The sequence below is a fragment of the Cydia strobilella genome, chromosome 1 (genome assembly GCF_947568885.1).
Source record: "Cydia strobilella chromosome 1, ilCydStro3.1, whole genome shotgun sequence".
Lineage (NCBI taxonomy): Eukaryota > Metazoa > Arthropoda > Insecta > Lepidoptera > Tortricidae > Cydia > Cydia strobilella.
The window spans coordinates 32121558-32144524 of NC_086041.1; the positions used below are offsets into that span (position 1 = coordinate 32121558).

At 39.7% G+C, this 22967-nt stretch overlaps 2 protein-coding genes across 3 annotated transcripts in view; one reads left to right on the forward strand and one right to left on the reverse strand.

The window, feature by feature from the left end:
• LOC134744376 (uncharacterized) overlaps positions 1 to 14880 on the forward strand; it is a 46019-nt gene extending 31139 nt beyond the window's left edge. The window contains exons 16-22 of the mRNA XM_063678161.1: positions 1302 to 1451; positions 1966 to 2102; positions 4020 to 4120; positions 6485 to 6623; positions 6947 to 7023; positions 12064 to 12195; positions 13265 to 14880. Of these exons, the coding sequence (XP_063534231.1) occupies positions 1302 to 1451; positions 1966 to 2102; positions 4020 to 4120; positions 6485 to 6623; positions 6947 to 7023; positions 12064 to 12195; positions 13265 to 13483 (955 nt within the window). The 3' untranslated portion in view covers positions 13484 to 14880. The remainder of the gene's footprint in view (positions 1 to 1301; positions 1452 to 1965; positions 2103 to 4019; positions 4121 to 6484; positions 6624 to 6946; positions 7024 to 12063; positions 12196 to 13264) is intronic.
• A 1633-nt stretch (positions 14881 to 16513) lies between these two features.
• On the reverse strand, positions 16514 to 22420 carry LOC134744382 (uncharacterized). Of its 2 annotated transcripts, none has more exons than XM_063678184.1 (2): positions 22344 to 22420; positions 16514 to 18424 (listed from the first exon to the last, which is right to left on the reverse strand). In XM_063678184.1, the coding sequence occupies exon 2, from the start codon at positions 18342 to 18344 to the stop codon at positions 16716 to 16718; it is 1629 nt and encodes a 542-aa protein (XP_063534254.1). In that variant the 5' UTR covers positions 18345 to 18424; positions 22344 to 22420; the 3' UTR covers positions 16514 to 16715. The 2 variants fall into 2 exon arrangements, with proteins under 2 accessions (XP_063534254.1, XP_063534245.1); XM_063678175.1 differs by lacking the exon at positions 22344 to 22420 and adding an exon at positions 20395 to 20448.
• Between the last annotated feature and the right edge of the window lie 547 nt (positions 22421 to 22967).

Here is a 22967-nt window from a genome sequence, read left to right on the forward strand (position 1 = left end):
TCCTACAGAACAGAAGGACATCTTTAATTCGACATTCTTTAGTTCACTGTCTTTTAGTGTATCTCTACTTTTAACACAAAATGACAAAAAAGATTGTCAAAGATGCTGAAAAAAATATTTTCAATACCTACAATAAAAGGTCATTCCTTAAAGAATAGAAGGTCAATCCTTCGTATCGCGTAGCATTCCGATAAACGATGTTTTGAAATTAGTCGTTGACATGACCGGTACTCACATTTTATTTGACTATACATGACCAAAGAGTAAAGTAAGTATAGAATAGAATATATTTTATTTGTAGTATTATTTGTAGTTTGTTGTATATATAGGTAGATACATGACGTACGCATATTATTGCCATATGTAAGCTGCTTATAGCGACACTATCTGCGGGCCAAATATAATCTTCTCAGGCTTTTTTTTTTTTTTTTTTTATTATAAACTGATCGGCGATTGGCCCTAGTCACACCTGATGGAAAGTGAAGACAGGGCCTAAGATGGAGCTCACCGGTTCAGTAACAGCCTATTCACTCTTGTTTTAAAGAGACCGAGGTCATATTGATCAGGGAATACAGATGGCGGGGGATTTATTTTTACAGTACATATGGTGCTACTTTCTCGCACCAGTGCGTCAAATAGCACTTTTCGTGCATACGTCAAAAGTTTAAAGGGCCATATGTACTGTAAAACGTTGTACGATACACGTGCGAATAGGTATTTCGCAACTCGTGTCGATTTAAAACACTCCCTGCGGTCGTGTTTTAATTTATCGCCACTCGTTTCGAATTTCCTCTCTTCCGCACTTGTATCGTAAATAATTATTTCATTTCTCATGCTCTGAAAGAGGGTCATTGTTGTTCTAAAAGGTGTGCAGAAAATGATACGTCTCTGCACTAGAGCATTTTACGTTCCAAGTACGTATTTTTTTTACTTTTTTACGATAGGCAATTGAAGTTTGGATTTAAATTAATTTGTTATAAAATTTCCATTCTGATATTTAACTCCCCATTCCATAAATAACGATACTTTTGCCTAAATTGTTAATTGAAAAAGTACGCTCAAGAAACACTAAGAATTTATACTTAAGTAGTCATGTTTTTAAAAAACATGCATTTTACTTCCCTCGTATTCGTAATGAAAAGTAGAGTGTTTAACTCGGGTGAAAGGCATCATTTCAGCCTCGGACTTTTGGCGCTCTCACTATGTTCGAGCGCCAAACAACCTCTGCAGGAATGAGTGCCTTTCATACCTTGGTTAACAATCTACTATTACCGTATAGTTTGAATTGCTTGTGTCCACAGATACACCAACATAGTGGAGCCGCTGCTAGGCAACGTGTCGATGTGCCTCAACGTCTCGGCCCCGGCGGCGCTGCGGCGCTCCGCGGCGCGCTCGCTCACGCGCCTCCTCCTGGCGGGCTTCCTGCGGCTGCGGCCGCCGCTCTACTACCGGTGAGAGGCTCACACTGACGTCACTTCAACACCGGCCAGCGGCGAGCCGGACTCGCGCACCGACGGTTACGTACTTTTTAGTATTTGTTGTTATTACGGTTCGTGAGATACAGCCTGGTGACAGACAGACGGACAGCGGAGTCTTAGTAATAGGGTCCCGTTTTTATCCTTTGGGTACGGAACCCTAAAAAGTAAAAAATTGTCGACCAGCGTTAGTACGAATACAAACCGGGCACACCCAGGCTCGGTCAGTCGCTGTGACCCTTACGTTATACGATTTTCCCGTCCAGGACGTTGTGGGAATGCTGTTACGCATCGTCCCCCTGACCTGAGGTGGGCCCATTATGGGGGGTACGTGGGACTCTCACCTCCCGGCTCTTTGAGAAAAGAGGGAGAGGAGCCTACCCACTAAACCCACACCGGCGTTTCCCACTATATGCCGTTTGGGGGGGGCGTCCTGGGATCGCGAACATTCTACCACGAAGGACATAATAGTTCTACCATTTCTTCTCAGGTACTGCGCATTGCTGGCTGACTCCGACGCCGACGTCCGCGAGCCGGCCGAGTACTACCTGACGATCTGCCTCACGTCCGACGCCATCTACCACCACTTCGTCGACTGCATCAAGCACTACAACAGCAACCGATCAGGTATCATCATCCTACTGCGCTGTGGTCAATTTACTACCCAATTTTTTGTAAAGCCCGGTCATCATATCAGTCGAAAGACATGCGTTGCTGAGCAAATGTGTACCTTGTTGAAAAATCGCGAAGTCGCATATTCGCATGCGAGAAATCGTTACACCTTATTACTCATACTCATTTTTTTTATTTTTTTATAACATCATTAGATGGGTTATATATTTGTATCTCCTTTCACGGGCCTATAAATACCGGTCGTTTGATATGCATGCGTCCGATATTGATCCAATACGTAGAGGTCCCTTACTTTCCTTAGAGAGCTTTAATGTCATGTAGAATAGGATTATATTATTCTTACACTTTCGGATGGTACGGGTGGGCAAATAAGAAGTATAAATACATATAGAAAAAATTATGAAGTATTTTTTTATTTTATTTTATTCTGGGTTGGCAATATATACGGAACATAATGTCTGACAAATGTCTACCTAACAGCAAGCAAATGTGAGCTTTTATATATATGTCAAATTAATTTTTACATTTTGTAAGCATAATATTAATTAGCTTTATTCCATAAAATCGTTATTTGAATGTAAATTTAATTGTACACCGTTTCCAATAAGTCCGAATACGCATCTTTTTACCTTGGCTCTAAAGACATACGGATTACAGGCCATCAAATTCTTATCAAGAGGATCGGTGTACTATTTTTTGAGGGTGGATCTTGGATGCCATGCTTATAAAAACGCAAAGTACATGGCATTTCAGAAGCGACCAATAAAAAGAGAGTGCAATAATCTAATATTATAATTTCTTGACACGCAGGTGACGAGTTTGTTATCTGACGAGAAACTGTTTGTGTTAGAACAGTCTCATAATGCCCATAATGATCGATTGTGGACACCCCGGATAGAAGACATTCCGGACAACCAGAAAAGTGTTCCTAGGTCCCAGAGCTCACCATCGGCCATGGTGTGGGGTGCAGTATGTAAGAGGGGTAAACGGCCTTTACTATTTATAGATAAAGGCGTTAAAATTAACGCACTTTACTATAAAAACCGAGGTTTTGGAGAAGATTGTTGCCCCAAATTTAAAATGTATGTTTGGGAACGAATATTATGTGTTTCAACAAGACGGAGCTCCTTCACACACGGCAAATGCTGTTCAAGCTTGGTGTCAGGCTAATTTGACAGATTTTTTGTCGAAACATGAATGGCCACCCAGTTCTCCAGACTTGAACGTATTAGATTATTTTGTATGGTCGTAAATGCTTTCGAAACTACATGATTATAAAATCATAAACCTGGATCGTTAAAAAAGGTTATCGAGCGTATTTGGGACGAAATGCCAATGGCTGGTAAAAAAAGATAAAGGTGGAGTTATTCCGAAACATTTGTTGTAAATAATAATATAAGTCATTAATAAAATATAATTTTAATTACATTAACTATTCGTACATTTATTTTATTCAATATTTGTACTGTATTCGAACTTATTGGACACGGTGTATATTATAAAAGTCATTCAGGCTGTAAAGAGCATGGGAGAGGAGCCGTTTCTTTAGTTCGCTCGTAAATGAGTTCATCGATTCTATCGTGGTGGTGTCGTTGAGCAACTTATTATATAGGACTTTATTATTACAGAGGACTTAGTCAGTCGGTGGCTGGCTATTAGTCTGTAGTATGCGCTACGTACGTTACACACACCTTCACACTTTATCTCTATATATCCCGTAGGTTAAGGCTCATATTTCATTATTAAACTATACTTCCAACCAACAAGTTGCCTCAATTGACGCCACACCTCACATGGCGACCCTGCCAGTGCGGCCTCGTGCTGTGAAGTCTGTAATGTACTGAAAATCGCTAGCGAGTTCCCACTTCCTCTAAATGAGACATAAAGTGATAATTTGACTAATATTTCCAGAGAGTATATCTTTCGACGCGCGCCAGTTGATCTACGACGTAATGCTGCAGCGATTCTCCATCGTCCAGAAGCTGAACGTGCAATGTCGACTAGCGCGAGAGGTATTATACTATATCTAATTAGACCCTTACGCATTTATCACACTGATGGTGATGAGGATCCACATGACGCTCTGGTTTGTGAGCGAGGCAGCGATATGGATTTATATAGCGATGTATAAATAAATCCATAGCGCTGCCTCTTGCTCATAGGAGCGGCGTGCGCAATCGGATCTGCATAATTAATATAATGAAAAAGTTTAAAGAAACGCCTAGGTTACTTTTTTTTTTGCGTATAGAACATCCTTATATTTAGAAATCGATTAATACTGTAGAATAGGGGATATTACTGCAATGTTCTGCCACCAGAGTGCATCACTAGCCCGTTTAGTAAACCATAGAGTAACTTACATACTGTGCCTTTAACAGTTCTTTGACAAGTTTTCAGAGATAATAAAATATGACATTGATTGATCATGGCGGTTTGTTTACAGAGTAGTCAGAGTTTACGCTCAAATATGCAAGTGACAGAGATGTTAGATAATGAAATTTCGATTTTCTTAGTTCGATTGTGGTAGTGGCGCCCTCTGCGCAGGGTTTCGCGTAGTGTTCCCTATTGTAGCCTATAAACAAGAAACGATCGACACGTCAGTTATGAAAAATATTAAAATTGGCTCAGTATCAAGATACATTGCTACAATTACAAACATTAGTCATAGATATTATCTGGAAAAACACACTGCTCGTACTCAAATTGACTGTGACGTCATTATCCGGCATGCGATAGTAAATTTCAAGCGCTCTCGTGGCGACTCGTTAGCTCAGTAGGTTAGAGCGCCGATATATAATTGCATTTGACCATCGGAGGGCGGAGGTTCAAATCCTTCACGAGTCAAGACTTTTTCTTTTTGACATTTTTATACTCGGATTTTTTTGTGTACTTATAGAATTACCTCCGTTAGCCTCGGTATAACACCTGGGCCATTTATTTATTTATCGTATGGCATTACAATTACTGGATTTAATAAAAATAATTATTGTTGGCATTTTTTTGTGTACTTATAGAATTACATCCGTTAGTCTCGGTTTAATACCTGGGCCATTTTAATAACAAAACTACCCGACCCTGACCCTGACCCTGTAGGCCGAGCACATGATTGACGCGACATTATCTCGCCGCGAGATAGACTACCCGTCTTTTACTAATTGTATGAATTAAAGGAGGACGAGTAGTCTATACTCTCGCGCCAATCATGTGCTAGCCCGGCTGGTGAGTGACCCGTTATTAATAAATTTAATATACCTTGGCCATTTATTTCTTTATCGTATGGCATTACAGTTACGGCAATACTAATCTAAAGATTGAGGTTTGCACTCTTCAAATACTCGATGGCCCTTTCACTGGCCCCATAAACAAATTGATTAATACTTAATTCATTAAAATCTGCTCTGGAGTTTCGACGCTACGGTAAAACAGGTGAAAAAAGTCTCAAACATAACTACTTAAAGGGTATTAAAATCTTTCCGGATAGAAGTAGCATAATAGACGCTTAGAACTTGCCCCACATATTCTACATAATCGAAAAAAAAACCGGCCAAGTGCGAGTCGGACTCGCCCACCGAGGGTTCCATACTTTTTAGTATTTGTTGTTATAGCGGCAACAGAAATACATCATCTGTGAAAATTTCAACTGTCTAGCTATCACGGTTCATGAGATACAGCCTGGTAACAGACAGACAGACGGACAGCGGAGTCTTTAGTAAAAGGGTCCCGTTTTTACCCTTTGGGTACGGAACCCTAAAAACTAAATTTTAAGCGAAATCATTCTTAAATACGGTGACATTTCAAACATTCGTCCGCCATTTTGAAATTTTTTGGCAGTTTAGGCATCGAAGGCACGTACCCATCGGCATTAACATGTAACAATTGTTATTAATAAATATATTTAATTTCATTTCATTCAGCCACAATTGAAAATTGTGTAAACATATTTGAAACGGCTACTTAATCATTCAAATTAATGTCTTTTATCTTATTACTATATGTATGATGTATGCAGAAACATAATGGATGGCATTATGCACGTGATAGAACAAAAGTCACTTTTAAATACCGAGCGATTGGAAGAGACAGGCATTGTCATTATCACTCGGTCACGCAGATAAGTGCGACCATTACCTATATCCGTTCTGACTTCTGAGGCACATTGTACAGTTGCCATTAGATATATCGGAGCGGTCAAGGTGCTCACTAATATCTGAACACACCTATGTAAGGATGTCTGATGTTATAAATTCGAGCGAGCGTCTATGCCTCTATGGCCAAATAGGCTGTTTCGGTCCTCCCTGCCCGAGGAAGAGCTCCGTTGGGTGGTCGCATTGCGTTGTCAGCAGTTTGCAGTTTTTGTAGCTGACACTATGATACAGGTTCTCGAGAACGCGGCTGAATGGATCGAGGAGCACGGCGAGGAAGACAAGCCTGGAGGGCCGACGTTCGAGCCGGACATGGCCGCCACGTTGCTCGACACCATCACGCTGCTCTGTGGGGCTCGCATGAAACTACCCAGTGCGTACACACTACACAAATGGTCGACTAACATTGAAATTGACACTTAGCAATTAACTAACTCAAGAATTTTTAGCGCTTAATACAGCCCACAAATGGTTAGCGGACTGGATACGAAAAGCTGTATTTAGGAGATACGCGAATAATTTACGAAATCACATACTCATTTTGAATTAAATACATCATTTCGATTTTCGTCGCGCTTTCCTTGTACATTCTAGACCTGTGGTATAGTACATGCAATGTGTAGATGCTGTAAATCTTATAACAAATTTAATTTTGACGTTACTTATAGTGATGTTCAATTATAAATCCTTTTACAGAAAAACCTGATAAGACTGGTGACTTAGCGGACATAGACGACCTTCAGGAGAGAGTCACCACCAACATTGTGTCGCATGTAAGTTCGTTTTACTGTTTTGTAAATAAATTCATAGGCTTCTGTATAAATGTTGGGATTATATCACTATTTTATTAGCATATACTAGTTCCTAATGTCACGTTCATAAAGGCACTGCAATACAGTAAAGGTACTTTATAGCTAGTTTATGATTCACATATTATTTTAACACAAAAAAAGTCGATATTTATACATGCCGCCCAACCATATGATGCTTACTCGTAGTTATGTGAACTTTATGTTTATCGTAACAAGGTACAAAATAGTTAATGTTTACGTTGAAATGACATTTATGGAAGAAAGCTGAAATTTAAACCAGCTGTTGAAAAGGTTACCGTTATTCAACCAAACAACTATAGCAAAAAAAACATATAATAGTTATTTGTTATACAAGGGTGCAGTTGTATTTTACCCGCGAGTGTGGAACTGAATCCTGAGCGTAGCGAGTAACACACGAGAAGTAAAATACATTTGCACCCGTGTATAACACAAAACTTTTCCCCTCACTATAGCGAGGAAAGTGCAACTTCCACAGGCGTTAGATCATCTTCATCACTGGAATCACTAATTTTTTTACGATATTATAACAGAAAACACTAGAAACTCTGATTTTTACGTGAGTCGGTGAGAAGAACAGTAAAAAATTTGTTGACAATGTTGACATTTCTGTTCTGACGTATGAAATGTCAACGATGCGTTTTGAAATTGCATCGACTCAACTTGTGCGTTCAGAATTATATTTAACATCATTATAAAAAATCTAACGTTTCTTATGGAATTTTAAGGTTTATGACTTAAAATCATTAAATAAAGCTAAATTTGGTATTTTTTATTAGATTCTCAAACCATTTATTTAATGATAATTAATATCGAACGAACCATTATCATGAGCGTTCTACGTTTTGTTATCTGTCAAGCTACTTAAACACGCTCCATCCAAGGTCAAATTACTTTCCCCACTAGTGGATAAAACGCGTTTTTCCCCGCTTGTATTGAAGGATAAACGACAACTTACCGAGCTAGTGAGGGGAAAATGTATTATCGTATTAGTAATTAGTGGTATATTTTGTATATGGACGCAATCAGGTAACGGAAGGTTCCAACTCGCACGTTTCCAAGGTAATAATTGTTCCATCGAAGCAGAGAATGAATATAATTAAAATATCTGTGCTTTGACGAAACCACATAGTTCCTCTACGTGTTATAAAAAGGATGTTACGGATATAATTTTGGCACATATTCATAAGAATAATTTTATTGTGCTCCTACAGTCACTTTACGTGAGCTAGAGCGGTGGACAGGTGTCTCGAAGCCGCAAGTTTGAATCTCCTGAGGCAGTGAATGGAATTTATTTTCCTTTTGCCGAGGATACAGAGAATGGCTCCGTAACATCCTAAAGTATTTCAAATGCAACAGGCCTATAGAAGCTTAGTAGTGTTGTCGCTCTTTCCTATGTGTATACTACAATAGGGATAGGATAATTGCGCTTTTATCGTCTATCGTGTCATACGAGTACGTCACTATGACTCTGACTTGAAAATAAAAAAAAATACAAAAAGTCTAACTCGTGAAGGATTTGAACCTCCGCCCTCCGATGGTCAAGTTTCTGTTTATATCGGCGCTCTAACCTACTGAGCTAACGAGTCGCCACGAGAGTGCTTCAAATTTACAATCACATGTCGGATAATGACGTCACAGTCCGTTTAAGTGCGAGCATGAATAAGAGTGTTTTTCTAGATTATCGCTATGACTAATATTTGTAATTGTATAGGTATCACCAGGAGAATCATTGAAGGGGAATGATACATATAGCTACGCTACAGACAGTACAAAAACTGTAGTGAATGAATGAATGTGTTAGAACGTGACGGCCACAATGACATTCGATTTAAGGGCGATCATAGTCACGCAGGATCCGTTTTTACCTCATGCTTTAGTTTGTAAAGTAGTTTTTCAGAAAATATCCACTATATTTTCAAAATTATTCGGGTACAAAGGCGTTTTGCCCAAAACAGGGAATTACAACCAAAATTTGTCCTGTATTGTCTATCGTTATCGTATAGACACGCCAGTGTCAGCCAAGTTCGCAAAGCAAAAAAAAAAGGCGACACGCCGGCCGTGGGTTCAATAATTTAAAAAAAAACGGCCAAGTGCTAGTCGGACTCGCGCACCGTGGGTTCCGTACTTTTTAGTATTTGTTGTTATAGCGGCAACAGAAATACATCATCTGTGAAAATTTCAACTGTCTAGCTATCACGGTTCATGATTCATGAGATACAGTCTGCTGACAGACAGACGGACAGCGGAGTCTTAGTAATAGGGTCCCGTGTTTACCCTTTGGGTACGGAACCCTAAAAAGGCGACACGCCGGCCGTGGGTTCAATAATTCAAAAAAATCAAAATAATTTATTCGTATAACGTGCACGGGATATACAGGTGTGTCGAATCCTCCGTTAATAACTTGTATTAGAAGGAATTCACTCTTTTATACAATATTCCGACAAAGGCCAGGATTACACTTGTAAGTTTTACTTACGTAAGTAGGGACACAGCTATACTACAGAATGCGATATGAATATCGTTATCTCATTCTAGCAAATAGCTTTGTCCCTACTTACGTAAGTAAAACTTACAAGTGTAATCCTGGCCTAACGATTACTAAAGTTAGTGTGTAGCATGCTTTACAGTAAATGGGCGACCGATAGAAGTCAATAATGGTGGTTTATGGTGTCAACAATATGACAGACTTTGTTATCATTTCAAATTGAATCCTATTATTTTTACAATGTCTGTAGTTAGAAAATACTAGCTTTTGCCCGCGACTTCGTCTGCGTGGAGTTAGTAATTTAGGTAGCTTATTTTTTATCCAATCAGCTTTTTATCGATTCCCCGTACAAACTTCCACCCCCTCCTTTTCACCCCCTTAAAGGATGACTTCTGGAATAAAAACTACTCTATGTTTTTCCCCAGGACTCAAACTATCTCTCTACCAAATTTTAACTAAATCGGTTCAGCGGTTTAAGCGTGAAGAGGTAACAGACAGACAGACACACTTTCGCATTTCTAATATATGATGAGTAGGTACACTAAGTAGAGTGAGAAGTTGTGTAAAATATTATATTACACGAATCATTTCGAACAGACGATTAAAGCGCGACTATCATAGGCCCGCAGGATCCGTTTTTAACTCATGCTTGGAACGCTCTTATCACAATACGGCCTAATTTATAAAGCACAATTTTTCAAAATTATTACCTCTATTTTTAAAATAATTCGTCAACACCTATGCGTTTTGCCCAAAATAGGGAAGTATCTCAAAAACTTATCCTGTATTTTCTATCGTATTTATGTAAGTCAACTTATCGTCTTAATTTAACTACGAATGTATGGCGTAACCAGGGTTTTTATTTCTGATGATCAAAAAAATTTATATCGCATTAAATTTTCAGATAATAATGATAATAAAAAGTGCGCAGAAACTGTTTTTTTCTGTCCTAGTTACGCCGATGTCTCTCTCTGTCGCCAATATAAAAACCGGCATGCACTATTTACATGTATTCGTATTATAAATGGTATAGCATTTTGATCTAAATGAATATAAGCATGGATGGACGCACGATAAGTGTAATTATTTTAATTGATCAATTGATAGAGCGCTGGTGGCCTAGCGGTAAGAGCGTGCGACTTTCAATCCGGAGGTCGCAGGTTCAAACCCCGGCTCGTACCAATGAGTTTTTCGAAACTTACGTACGAAATATCATTTGATATTTATCAGTAGCTTTTGGTGAAGGAAAACATCGTGAGGAAACCGGACTAATCCCAACAATGCCTAGTTTTTTATATGGGTTGGAAGGTCAAATGGCAGTCGCTTTCGTAAAAACTAGTGCCTACGCCAATTCTCGGGATTAGTTGCCAAGCGGACCCCAGGCTCCCATGAGCCGTGGCAAAAAGCCGGGATAACGGGAAGATGATCAATTGATATCCGATAATAAGTCAATAATAATATTAAAAATACTCACGATACTTATTTCCGCACAATGTATTTTATTTTGTTTCTAAGGGACGCAACGTCGTATGGAAATATTAGTAGCATTATTATTTAATAGTCACTGACTATGTTAGTTACGGTAGGGCACATTAACTTCGTTAAGGCTCTATTTTCTTATCTCAGAGGCCCTACCGCGAAAAACGAAAGTCAAAATTTCTTTATCTGCCTCTCGATCGCTCTTGCATATTCAAAACGGAATTTCGATTTTCGTTTTTCGCGGTAAGACAACAAATTTACAGTCTAATTGGGCATATTCGGTAATAGTTTGGTCAATAGAACTGTCACTTTAGTATCTCGGATATAAAAATTATCCTCTAGCGGTCCACCGACAAATTGGCATTCAAATCTGTATCAATGGTATTAGAAAATGCCACCCAGTTCCATTTGATAATTATATAAATTTCATTGTAGGTAATAGTAATAATATAGTATTAGGACGGTGGTGCTAAGGGTTAGGTTTGTAAGATTGATGTTTGTGCATGTTATTGTAATTTATATTATCATATAATGATACTAGCTTTTGCCCGCGACTTCGTCTGCGTGGACTTAGTAACAGCAGCTAAAGTAAGCATAGCGCCTGGAAAAAATCTCATAGCAAATTTAATTTGAGCATATTATGCACACAAATTAGCAGGCACTTCATTAATTATCTCAATTCCACCCCGCTTTTTACTTTCTTAAGGGATGATTTTCGGGATAAAAACTATCCTATGTCCTTCTCAGGGACTCAACCTATCTCTATGCCAAATTTCATCTAAATCGATTCAGCGGTTTAAGCGTGAAGAGGGAACACACAGACAGACAGACAGACTTTCGCATTTATAAGTTAAGTTAAGTCGCCCCTCGTAAGTTACTGAATGTTCCTAAGTTGCCATTAAGGGTATTAGTAGGGGGTTAAAGTTAGTTGCTGAATGTTCCTAAGTTGGCCAAAATGACAGTATGTAACAGATGGCCCATGAGTACCAGGCTGACATAAGCGTCGTGTGTTATAGAAAATGAAACGCACCGTAGCCGAGGTGCTGGTGCCTGCCGTACTCCGTCTCCACGCCAGGGTCAAGTGCGGACAGATCTCCACCTACCTGGTGCGCATCGCCAACGAGCTGCTCGTCGAGTACCGGCAGGAGGTAGGTGTCACATATACCGGGTAAAAACATGCCATACCCCGCTTCCACGCCAAAGTCAAGTACGGACAGATCTCCATCTACCTGGTGCGCATCGCCAACGAGCTGCTCGTCGACTACCGGCAGGAGGTAGGTGTCACATATACCGGGTAAAACATGCCATACTCCGCTTCCACGCCAAAGTCAAGTACGGACAGATCTCCATCTACCTGGTGCGCATCGCCAACGAGCTGCTCGTCGACTACCGGCAGGAGGTAGGTGTCACATATACCGGGTAAAACATGCCATACCCCACTTCCACGCCAAGGTCAAGTACGGACAGATCTCCACCTACCTGGTGCGCATCGCCAACGAGCTGCTTGTCGACTACCGGCAGGAGGTAGGTGTCACATATACCGGGTAAAACATGCCATACCCCGCTTCCACGCCAAAGTCAAAGATCTCCACCTACCTGGTGCGCATCGCCAACGAGCTGCTCGTCGACTACCGGCAGGAGGTAGGTGTCACATATACCGGGTAAAACATGCCATACCCCGCTTCCACGCCAACGTCAAGTACGGACAGATCTCCACCTACCTGGTGCGCATCGCCAACGAGCTGCTCGTCGACTACCGGCAGGAGGTAGGTGTCACATATACCGGGTAAAACATGCCATACCCCGCTTCCATGCCAAAGTCAAGTACGGACAGATCTCCACCTACCTGGTGCGCATCGCCAACGAGCTGCTCGTCGACTACCGGCAGGAGGTATATTATCTTCGACTCCTTGTTTAGACTCCGACCACGCTAGATTTGCATCAGATTCAGATTTTTATTGGTAAAAGAATACAATTTTTTACACGTCATATTTCTGCATGATTTAAGATTGAACTTAAATGCACGGTAGATATAATTATATACAATTTCAATGACAATGCTTACATGCTTTTCTATATTATACCATACTTACTTGACGTAACACTTAGCATGGTGCGACTCTATTTCTGAAACTAACTGAAGCTAATACATAAGGTTACATTTTAGCGCTCTTACAATAAATACTCTTAATCCTCACACTTCTTACGACCCCACAGATCGAGGAGCTGATCGAGAACGACGAAACTCTAGTCGAGCGCATGAAGACATTCCAGGACCTGATCGGGCTGGACAAGATGCCGGTGTTCGGGAACATCCGCAACCTGGTCACCACGTCGGCGCCGCCCGAGCCCGACACGCCGCGCGCGCCGCGCCGCCGCCCCGCCAGCGCCAGGCAGGGCAGCGGCCCGCCGAGGAAACGCGCGCTCAGGATATGACCCCGTGTGTAAAGCATTAGTGGGGACAAGATGATAGTTTTAGACCGCGAGCCAGGAACAGATTTCCATGACCAATCGCCTCCCGGGCGAAAACTCGTATAGTGGTTAACAGCTATGTATGATGAACCCTTGTGAACGTCAGCTGCCGCTCCGTTGGTGGGTTGAGGAATGGCAGCAAATAGTCTATAAAAATTTTTTTGTCATCGCCTCCTGCTTGATACTTTGTCAGATGATAGTTTAGATGCTATTATGAATAAACAAAATCGTCAGCCGATTGTATCGCTGTGGAAAGACCGTCAGCTGGTCACATGAACATGTAAAAAAGAAAATTCTTTTCAGTCATTGGCGTCATCGCCTCCCGTTTGATACTTTGTCAGATGGTAGTTTAGATGCTATTGTTAATAAAACAAATAGTCAGCCGGTTGTATCGCGGTGGAAAGACCGTGTTACGCCTTTCGGTGGCTGCCATTCCTCAACCCACCAACGGACCGGCAGCTGACTATCACGAGGGTTCATCATACATAGCTGTTAACCACTATACGAGTTTTCGCCCGGGAGGCGATGACTGACGAAATTTGCGCCTGGCTCGCGGTCCATTTAGGCTTACGTTGTCGCGCGTGATTCCATCAGGTCAAGCAAAGTTGCGCAACTTCATGTGTAGTAGTAGCGTGGACATGCCGCAGTCGGCAACATAGCCAACCTGGTACTAAGTTGACACCGTCCAAGCTCGACGCGCCGCGTCGCCCGAGTGCGCGTCCAGAGTGAGGGCCAACGGCGATCATTGAAAATCGAAATTTCGTTATTTGCATCCAGATAATTAAATTTAGATTTTCTATGTTGGCCACAAAACTGTAGATCAAGCACATGATTGGCGCGACTGTATCTCACCGCGAGATAAACTACCCGTCTTTTACTAACTGTATGAATTAAAGGGGGACGGGTAGTCAATACTCTCGCACTAATCATGTGCTAGCCCGGCTGACAGCTCACGTTGTGAGTCGTCGCTGCCCGAGCCCGACACACCTCAGTCGAGGGACTGGAGGGCCTAGCTATCGTTATGATAACCTGCGAATGTGAAGTCTATCCTACACCGTGCCGGCGTGTACTTGCGGGACTATTTGAAAGAGAATCGACAGATAACGTTCCTCTTCTTTAGGATAGTGTCAAATCTTTGAATGACTTGAAAAAAATACATTGGTACGCGGGAGTAGGATTCTTACAAGCAAAGCTTGCTATTTTTATGGATAATAAATAATTTACGTAGGATCTTGGAGCTTGAAATAAAGTATTTTTGGAAAATATTGTTAAAAACGTTTGTAAGATTTATACAAAGATTATAACGTGTGCAACTGTGCATATAGCGTAAGTTTAATTATTAATAAAAAATACTTCTAAATCATTAACTGGGTATTTTATTAGGTAATTATACTAGAATCCAGATTGAAGATCCGTATATATTTATTTTTATATTTTAATAAAATATGTAACTGACGAAATGTGTTAAATTTTGCTGAAAGACTAAAATCAACATGACACTTGCTATGTTACAGTATGTAGACTTCGAGAAAAAACATTAAAGAGCCCGTGTAAGCTAACTCTATACCGATTTTGCAGTAAATAATTTTTAAGAAAAAAAAAACCGACTTCAATGGATCCCCCATCTCGCTCAAAGTTCACTTATTGTTGATGGTGCACTCTTAGGTTCCAGACAATGAAATGAAAAAGACAGCATCTTTTGCCTAATAATGTAGAAAAGGAGGTAAAACCATCCACTTTTCTAGTAGCATTTCGTTTCTGTAAGGGTCGCAGTTCTAACCTAACCTACTTTTCTGATAGCATTTCGTTTCTGTAAGGGTCACAGCTCTAACCTAACCTACTTTTCTGATAGCAGTTCTGTTCTGTGACCCACCTAAGCAACTTTTCTATTAGCATTTCCGGATCCGGATCAGAGTCCAGGTCCGTGTCCGGCTGTCCGGGTCCAAGTTTGGGTCAGAGTTCGGTCCGGGTCCGGGTCCGAGTTGGGGTCCATGTTTAGACCCGGGTCCGGGTCCGAGTCCGGGTCCAAGTTTAGGTCTGGGTCCATAAGGAAGAGAACAAATCGCCAAACGTGAACTATGTGTCATTGAAGAGTTCCATTCTGATCATTATCAGCAGTTTCCATTTCATCAAATGTCACTTTTTTAAATGTAAGTGCTTGATTTGTTGATGAAAATACTAAAATCACTATATGTATGCCTTTAACATTTGAGGAGTTCCCTCGATTCGTCATGGATCCCATCATCAGAACTCGAGCTTGACAAAAATGTTTCTTGAAAACCTAACTTGCTTAACAAACATAACGAAGAGGTCAAATCGCCAAACGTGAACTATGCGTCATTGAAGAGTTCCGTTCTGATCATCATCAGCAGTTCCACTTCATCAAATGTCACTTTTTTAAATGTAAGTGCTTGATTTATTGATGAAAATACTAAAATCACTATATGTATGCCTTTAACATTTGAGGAGTTCCCTCGATTCCTCATGGATCCCATCATCAGAACTGCTTTTTGACAAAAACGGGACCAATCTGTATGTATATACTTACAAACAAAAAAAGAATTTTCAAAATCGGTCCAGAAATGACGGAGTTATGGAGTAACAAACATTAAAAAAAAAAAAAACATACAACCGAATTGAGAACCTCCTCCTTTGAAATCTTGAAGTCGGTTAAAAAGTGCGGAACACCGCCATTAACGTCATATTCTCTTAGGAATTTTATGTTTATGATGGCAGTTTCAATCTCTGTCGCTTGCCAAGCTGTTGCAAAGTTAGCTTGGACTGATTACCTAAATATAATGTATCATATTTTTCAAAAAGCATAGTGAGGATCATAGATTAGTATGTTATTACTGGTGAGGATGAAAAAAGCCATTTTAAAGGGTAGGTAATATTTTAGAACTAATATTAGATAGCATTCAGTCTCACCTCATGCTATTTGAGAAATAATGTGAAAAAACGGATGAATGAAAGGCAAAGGAATGAAAAAGATAATAAGTTTAATAAAAATTTAATTGTATCATTCAATAACAACCTCGCTCGGTGTACGATTTAATTCTTATTTGAATGATTATTTTAACATTAAGCGAATAAATTCGAATTCGATAAATTCGTTTTTTTTAAATAAAAATATATTATATGGGCATGATTGAAAAGATAATAACATAATTTTGAAAATACTGGACTCGTGTTAACTTTATTTTGTAACTTTTTTAATTTTATTAAGATCCTTGACCGTCAGCGGCGTCTCTATAAGCTTTTTCAAGTCGTCTGCCACCGGCGTGTAGTACACGAGGGAAATCTTGTGCCGCGATATACCCACCAGCATGTGCGGGACCGACTTGTACAACGACTCCTCCACATTACGAGACATACGCACTATCACCACATGCTCCGCCTCCTTGCCCTGAAACTCGTGTATGGTGGACACGTCGTATTTCTCTGTCTTCATTTTTTGCTTCTCAGCCTGTTTAAACACAAGATATTTGATTTCTTTAGACTTAGGCACACATTCGAGCCCAGTGAACTTTTCGCACTTCATACTGCGCGTGATCTCCGACGTGGAATACGCTCCGCCCTCATACTTGCTGGACAAGACAGCCATCACGTCCACGGGGCATCTGTACGAAATGTTCAATGTGTCCGTGGCTTTGAAAAAGGTTGATGATTTATCATAGAGCAGACTGATCGAGTCTACTCTGTTGATGTATCCGAGCTGATTTGGGTCACCTAGCATGTACATGGTGTGGCAGCGGCTGAATAAGCACACTAGGAACAGCTTCCCGGGGTGTTCCATGAGCGCCTCGTCCATCCATACGGTGCCGTAGTTGGCACGGCTGTGTAGTAAATAGGAATCGATGGTCCTGTAAGAGCCTCTGAATTGGTCTGGGATTGTGGACTGTCTTAAGGCTGCCATGCGGGCACGGATATCCCGGGCGCCCTCAGCGCAGGAGGTGAGCACCAAGCTGCCGGGTCGATGATTTTTAATGATATGCGTCGTCTTTCCGCAGCCGGGAACCCCCACTATGAGCTTCAGAGCTGGCAATGAAAACGCACCGAACATTGATGGAGCGAGTCTCGTCATCATCAATAAGTTTAGCTCTTGCCTTAAAACCGTATATTTGCCCACTAATAAAAACCTCTTACTTGGCTTGACGGACTTAACAGCGAATTTGAATTCTATAAAATCTTCTCCATCATAACAATAAGTGTATTTTGGTTCTTTTGCTTTTATTAACCACTCTACTGATATTCTATCATACACCGCAAAGTTTTCCTTATGTCTTTGGCATTCAAGCACCAACTTGTCGCTTAAGGGAACTGACAACTTTGAATACATATTGGAGTAATTTTTCGTTGCTTGTTCTGAGACATAGTCCCATAGGGCTCGGATTTCTATCATGGCGTTGACTGCCTTCTCTCGGTTGCTTTGTCCCGTCTGATATTTAGGTTTAAAGTTGAGGTTTGCATCGCCTCTACTTAGAGGGTCGCGATTTCGTTCGCGACGGATCTCATTGAGTGCATCATGGATTTCATCAAACCGAAACTCATCGAGTCCATCATCGATTTCATCAAACCGAAACTCATCGAGTCCATCATCGATTTCATCAATCCAAAACTCATCGAGTCCATCATCGATTTCATTAAACCGAAACTCATCGAGTCCATCATCGATTTCATCAAACTGAAACTCATCGAGTCCATCATCAATTTCATCAAAGCGAAACTCGTCGAGTCGATCATCGATTTCATCGAAGCGAAGATCATCGAGTGCATCTTGGATTTCATCAAAGCAAAATAAATCGTCATTGTTCATTTTTCTCATGAACTGTTTTATTTATCTAGCCTAGCAGATCTGTACTTATTATTCTCGTGTACCTCGGTCGTACTAGTCAAGTTCAAATCCTAGAAACATAAAGTAAAAATAATTATTATAGATAGCTGCAGAAGTAACCCACATCTTATTAATAATAACTTCGAAGTAGCAAAGAGGATATAATAAGAGCGGTACTGTCATAGTAAATTTTGTAACCACTGTAAATTCACTGCCATCTATCAACATACTTTAAAACTAAAAATGAAGATTTATAAAAATACGTTAAAATTTATTTAAATATGCATAAATGTTTTTTTTATTTGCATTAATTATTTTTATATGATTTTGACCCATGTTCTTTCACTGATATGCGTTAAAATTATAAATAACAAAAGAAACCGTCAGCGCCCTCTATACGAGAGTAGGCCAAAACTAGTGGCGCCATCTGATCGAGAATCAAATTTTCGTGATTTTCGAGGCACGTTTTTTCCTTAGACTGTATCCATCTATTACGGAGTTATATCTATCTTTGGAAGTAGTTAAGTGCGAAGTACCTACAATACTAATTCCAGTGAATTCCGACTAAGTTGGGTAGACAAAACAGATAGCAGACGTCATTCAGTAGAAACCTAGAAACATGATACTGTTTCCTGTAGCCTTAGCCTTACAATGTAACGTTTGAATTCTCTGAACAGACGAATATCAACCTTTCTGTCTAGACGCGAAGATTCAAATCGGCTTAAAAGCTTTCAAAAATATATTTTTTCCATGTTTTTCGCAAATACTTTGAACAATATTATCAAAACCTTATTGTACCTATTTAGGAAATGGCTTAAAAGTACGAAACGTTCGTGAGATCATTAGTTCCGTATTACCGGATTTACATAAGTACCTACGTCACAAATGTCACAATTTGACTAAACGAGAATCCGACGAAACAGGAATCCGGCAAATCGGGAACTATTCGTGAGATCTAAGTACCTATTTAATTTTGGTGATAAGTAATAGTACGAATAGAGAACTCTGTCTAAATATTAAATTCTGAGAAAAATAAAACAATGACACCATAATTACAAATAGTCTGGTAAAGTCTGATATTTAAATTATAATTGGTTCCCCGCGATACAGGCACTGCCTAGTGCGGAGACCCCTGGAATGTCTGTAACCTTTAGCTGAAAATAAATAAATAAATGATCTTTATTCTTTATTCTGAAATATTCATCGCTTTTTAACACCACATATAGTCCTGGCGGTTCACCCCGAAATTCAGTAAAATGCTCTGCAAGTGGTGTTAAAGCTATGAAAATCGGCACGAGTGATCTTTAACCATATATATTTATTTAGTCCATATAAATCAATTTGACCCGAAGCACCAAAAAATATAAAAAAAGGAAAGGAGTTGACTTTTTTTTTGTATGGAAAAATATATTTTTGTTCAGAAACCTATCGTGTGTGGTATTATATGAAAGGGTATTCTGAGCCGGTTCTAAAAATATCACATCATTACATTTCAGTCACGTTTTTTAAATAAAAATAATTTTCAAAACATACCATCAGGTTTGCGAGGGTTTTCATGCACGAGCTTTAAACACTTTGCTACCGAGTGAAATACAAAAAATTTCACCACACCAACGCGGGAAAAATAAAAACCACTGACCGACCGAGTCGGCTGTCCCATACTCGGGCACTCAATTAGGCTACATGCGGATTTTAATTTGTAATTTTTGAATGTAAATTTTTATTTTATTATTAATGTTTTAATTTATTATGATTATTAATTTTGACTATTTTTGATCAACTAATAGTTAATTTATATTTTATTTTATTTTTATTGTTTGTGATGTAACTAATATGGGTGCTATGGGTGTTAAAAATACCTGAAATATACAAATTCAATTGAAAAACAGTAAAACACTACAAATCTGAACCAAATGATCGCTTCTAATTATTTATCATTCAAAATCATTCTACTAGCCAAAATTAATAAGTATTAGAGTTTTGAATGATTCACGGTTAGTTTCACTAGACTTATATTGACCGGGATATAGACCGTGATTACCTTTTGTATTATTTATGAGCTCCCGATATTTCTACGCAGTTACATGCATCATGTTCACGGGTGACTGAAGATAGCGGGTGGGCGTCAAAGTTGTGTAGACAGCGCTCGATCTACCCTCATTCTTGCGCGTCGGCTGCGTTCGCTTTTAACGTTATCATCGGTCACATTCACACTTGTTGGTCTATATCCCGGTCAATATAATTCTAATTAATAAGTATAATAAAAAAATTGCATCAGTTTACTTTGCCACTCTTGTAAAAAAAGCAATAGTTTCATTACATATGAAACATATATATATGGTTTCATTATATATGGGCTCTTAGGGTACAGTATAACAATGCGTTTCGGGTGTTGATGGGGCTGCCTCGTTTCTGTAACGCATCGGGGATGTTCGCGGCGGCGCGCGTGGACTGTTTCTACACTACCATGCGTGCACGCGCGGCATCCCTGGTGCGCCGGGTGCGCGGCAGTCCCAACAGCATTCTGCGAATGATAGCGGACAGGGTTGACTGTCCCTACTTGTCACACTGCGAGGGATGGCATTCTCCCGTTAGTGTTATTTTGTTTTAAATTTAAGTCTAGCTGTACCTACCAACTAACCCCTTAGTTTTGTAAGTGTTACTAATAAAATGTGTCTTGGTTACATGAAATAAATGTATTGAATTGAATTGAATTACTTTTCGAAGAATAAAGAGGGCCTTTACGAGCTGGCAGTAGCGTAACTAGGGGGGGGCTGGGGGGGGGGCACGTGCCCCGGGCGCCGTCCAAGGGGGGGCGCCAAAATGGGCGAAAAATATAAAATTATTTTCAAAAACTGATTGTTCCCGCCGCGTCGAACGGGGATCTACAGACTACGTTTGGGGGGGCGCAAATTTGGTGCCTGCCCCGGGCGCCATTTCCTCTAGCTGGTGTGGTAAAAATACACAGTGGCTAAAAAATAAGTGCATTCCCGTTGCCAGGGAGGTTTTGGGATTATACTGAGCAACTATTACTATGGCACCAACCCCGAAATCGCAAAAAAAAAATTTTGCTGTTTAATACATTTTGGCTGGTCCGTATTCTATGGGAGGGTAAATTTTATTTTCGCGATTTCGTGGTTGGTCTAATAGTAAAAGTTGCTCAGTATAATCCCAAAACCTCTGGCAACGGTAATGCACTTATTTCTTAACCACCATGGTAAAAAATATTTATTAATATAACAATTACACACACACCTACACATTCCACTTGGGATCGAAACAAATAAATACAAAAACATTCTTATCAATCACTTCCATATAGGCAAAGATAGATATCTGTGTTCATCACACAAATAAATGCCCTTACCGGGATTCGAACCCAGGACCATCTGCTTCATAGGCAGGGTCACTACCCACTAGGCCAGACCGGTCGTCATAGACACATTAATGCGGAAATAATTTTTTTAATACCGTTGCTCAAAAAGTGCTACTTTTCGTGGCTGTTTAGCGTGCGGAAAGTTGGTTTTCGCGAACTAGTGCTTTTTACTTTTCCAATTTTTTTAAATTTATACTTGTTCCAATTCATGACTACTTATTGATGAGTGTTAATATTAGTTTCCTTTAAACGTCGTAATCAACATAAAAACATACTGTTAATGTAAGAATACGAAAAATATGCATATTTCATATTTTATTACTTAACGGAAAGAGTAAACAATCTTGGCGTGTTGAAAACACTTTTGACAAAAAAAGGTAACAGCAGCAAACAAATTTAAAGCATAAGTAGGTATACGTATGATCATTTGTTACATTATTTTAGTTTCATAAGTAATTAGTTAAGTAATTAGACACGCCAATAAGATTGTTTACTCGTTTACAAATGCTAAAAAAACGCAGTATAATAATAATAAACAATTAAACATCAGATTTTTTTACCTTCGAGTCTATTTAGATTATTTAAAGAGTAACAAAAGGAATCGTACACCGTACCTCTATAGAACGGCGGGCTGCTAGAATCCGTAACAATCTGCTAATGCGATAGTATGCAGACCGAGACTGTTGGCTGACTGAACCCTACATGTAAAACAAGGACCTTATTTCAAGCTGGATGTCACATTTAAGTAATTTTGTTGAGGCGCGATATAGACCTTAAAAGACGTCACACTTATAATTGGTAAACTTTTAAACACTGTTTGCACCTCTTTCTGCGAGTTGATGCTCTTGAAAGTAGCTTCACCACACGATTATCTATTGCATTTCAGATTAGATGGGACATCCAGTTTGAGTTAAAGGTCCTTGTTGTAAACGCACTTCGAGGGGTATTCCCCTTCGTATTAGTAGCAAGGAATCGTTCCATAACAGGTGAAAGAAACTTGCACAAGTTGTTGTCGCTTTTAAATACTTCTTGTATAATTTAGTTAGTTACCAAAAATATTTAAATTTTACGGAGGTACGTAATTCTACGTGATCGGTTTAGATATCACACAAAATAGGCGTCACCAATGCATCTAAACGGAACAAATATATACTCTTTGGTGCCATGTATATTCTGTGGTTTTTGGGGCAGAATAATTTTGGAACGAAACCATCATGTTAGATGATCAAACGAACTTC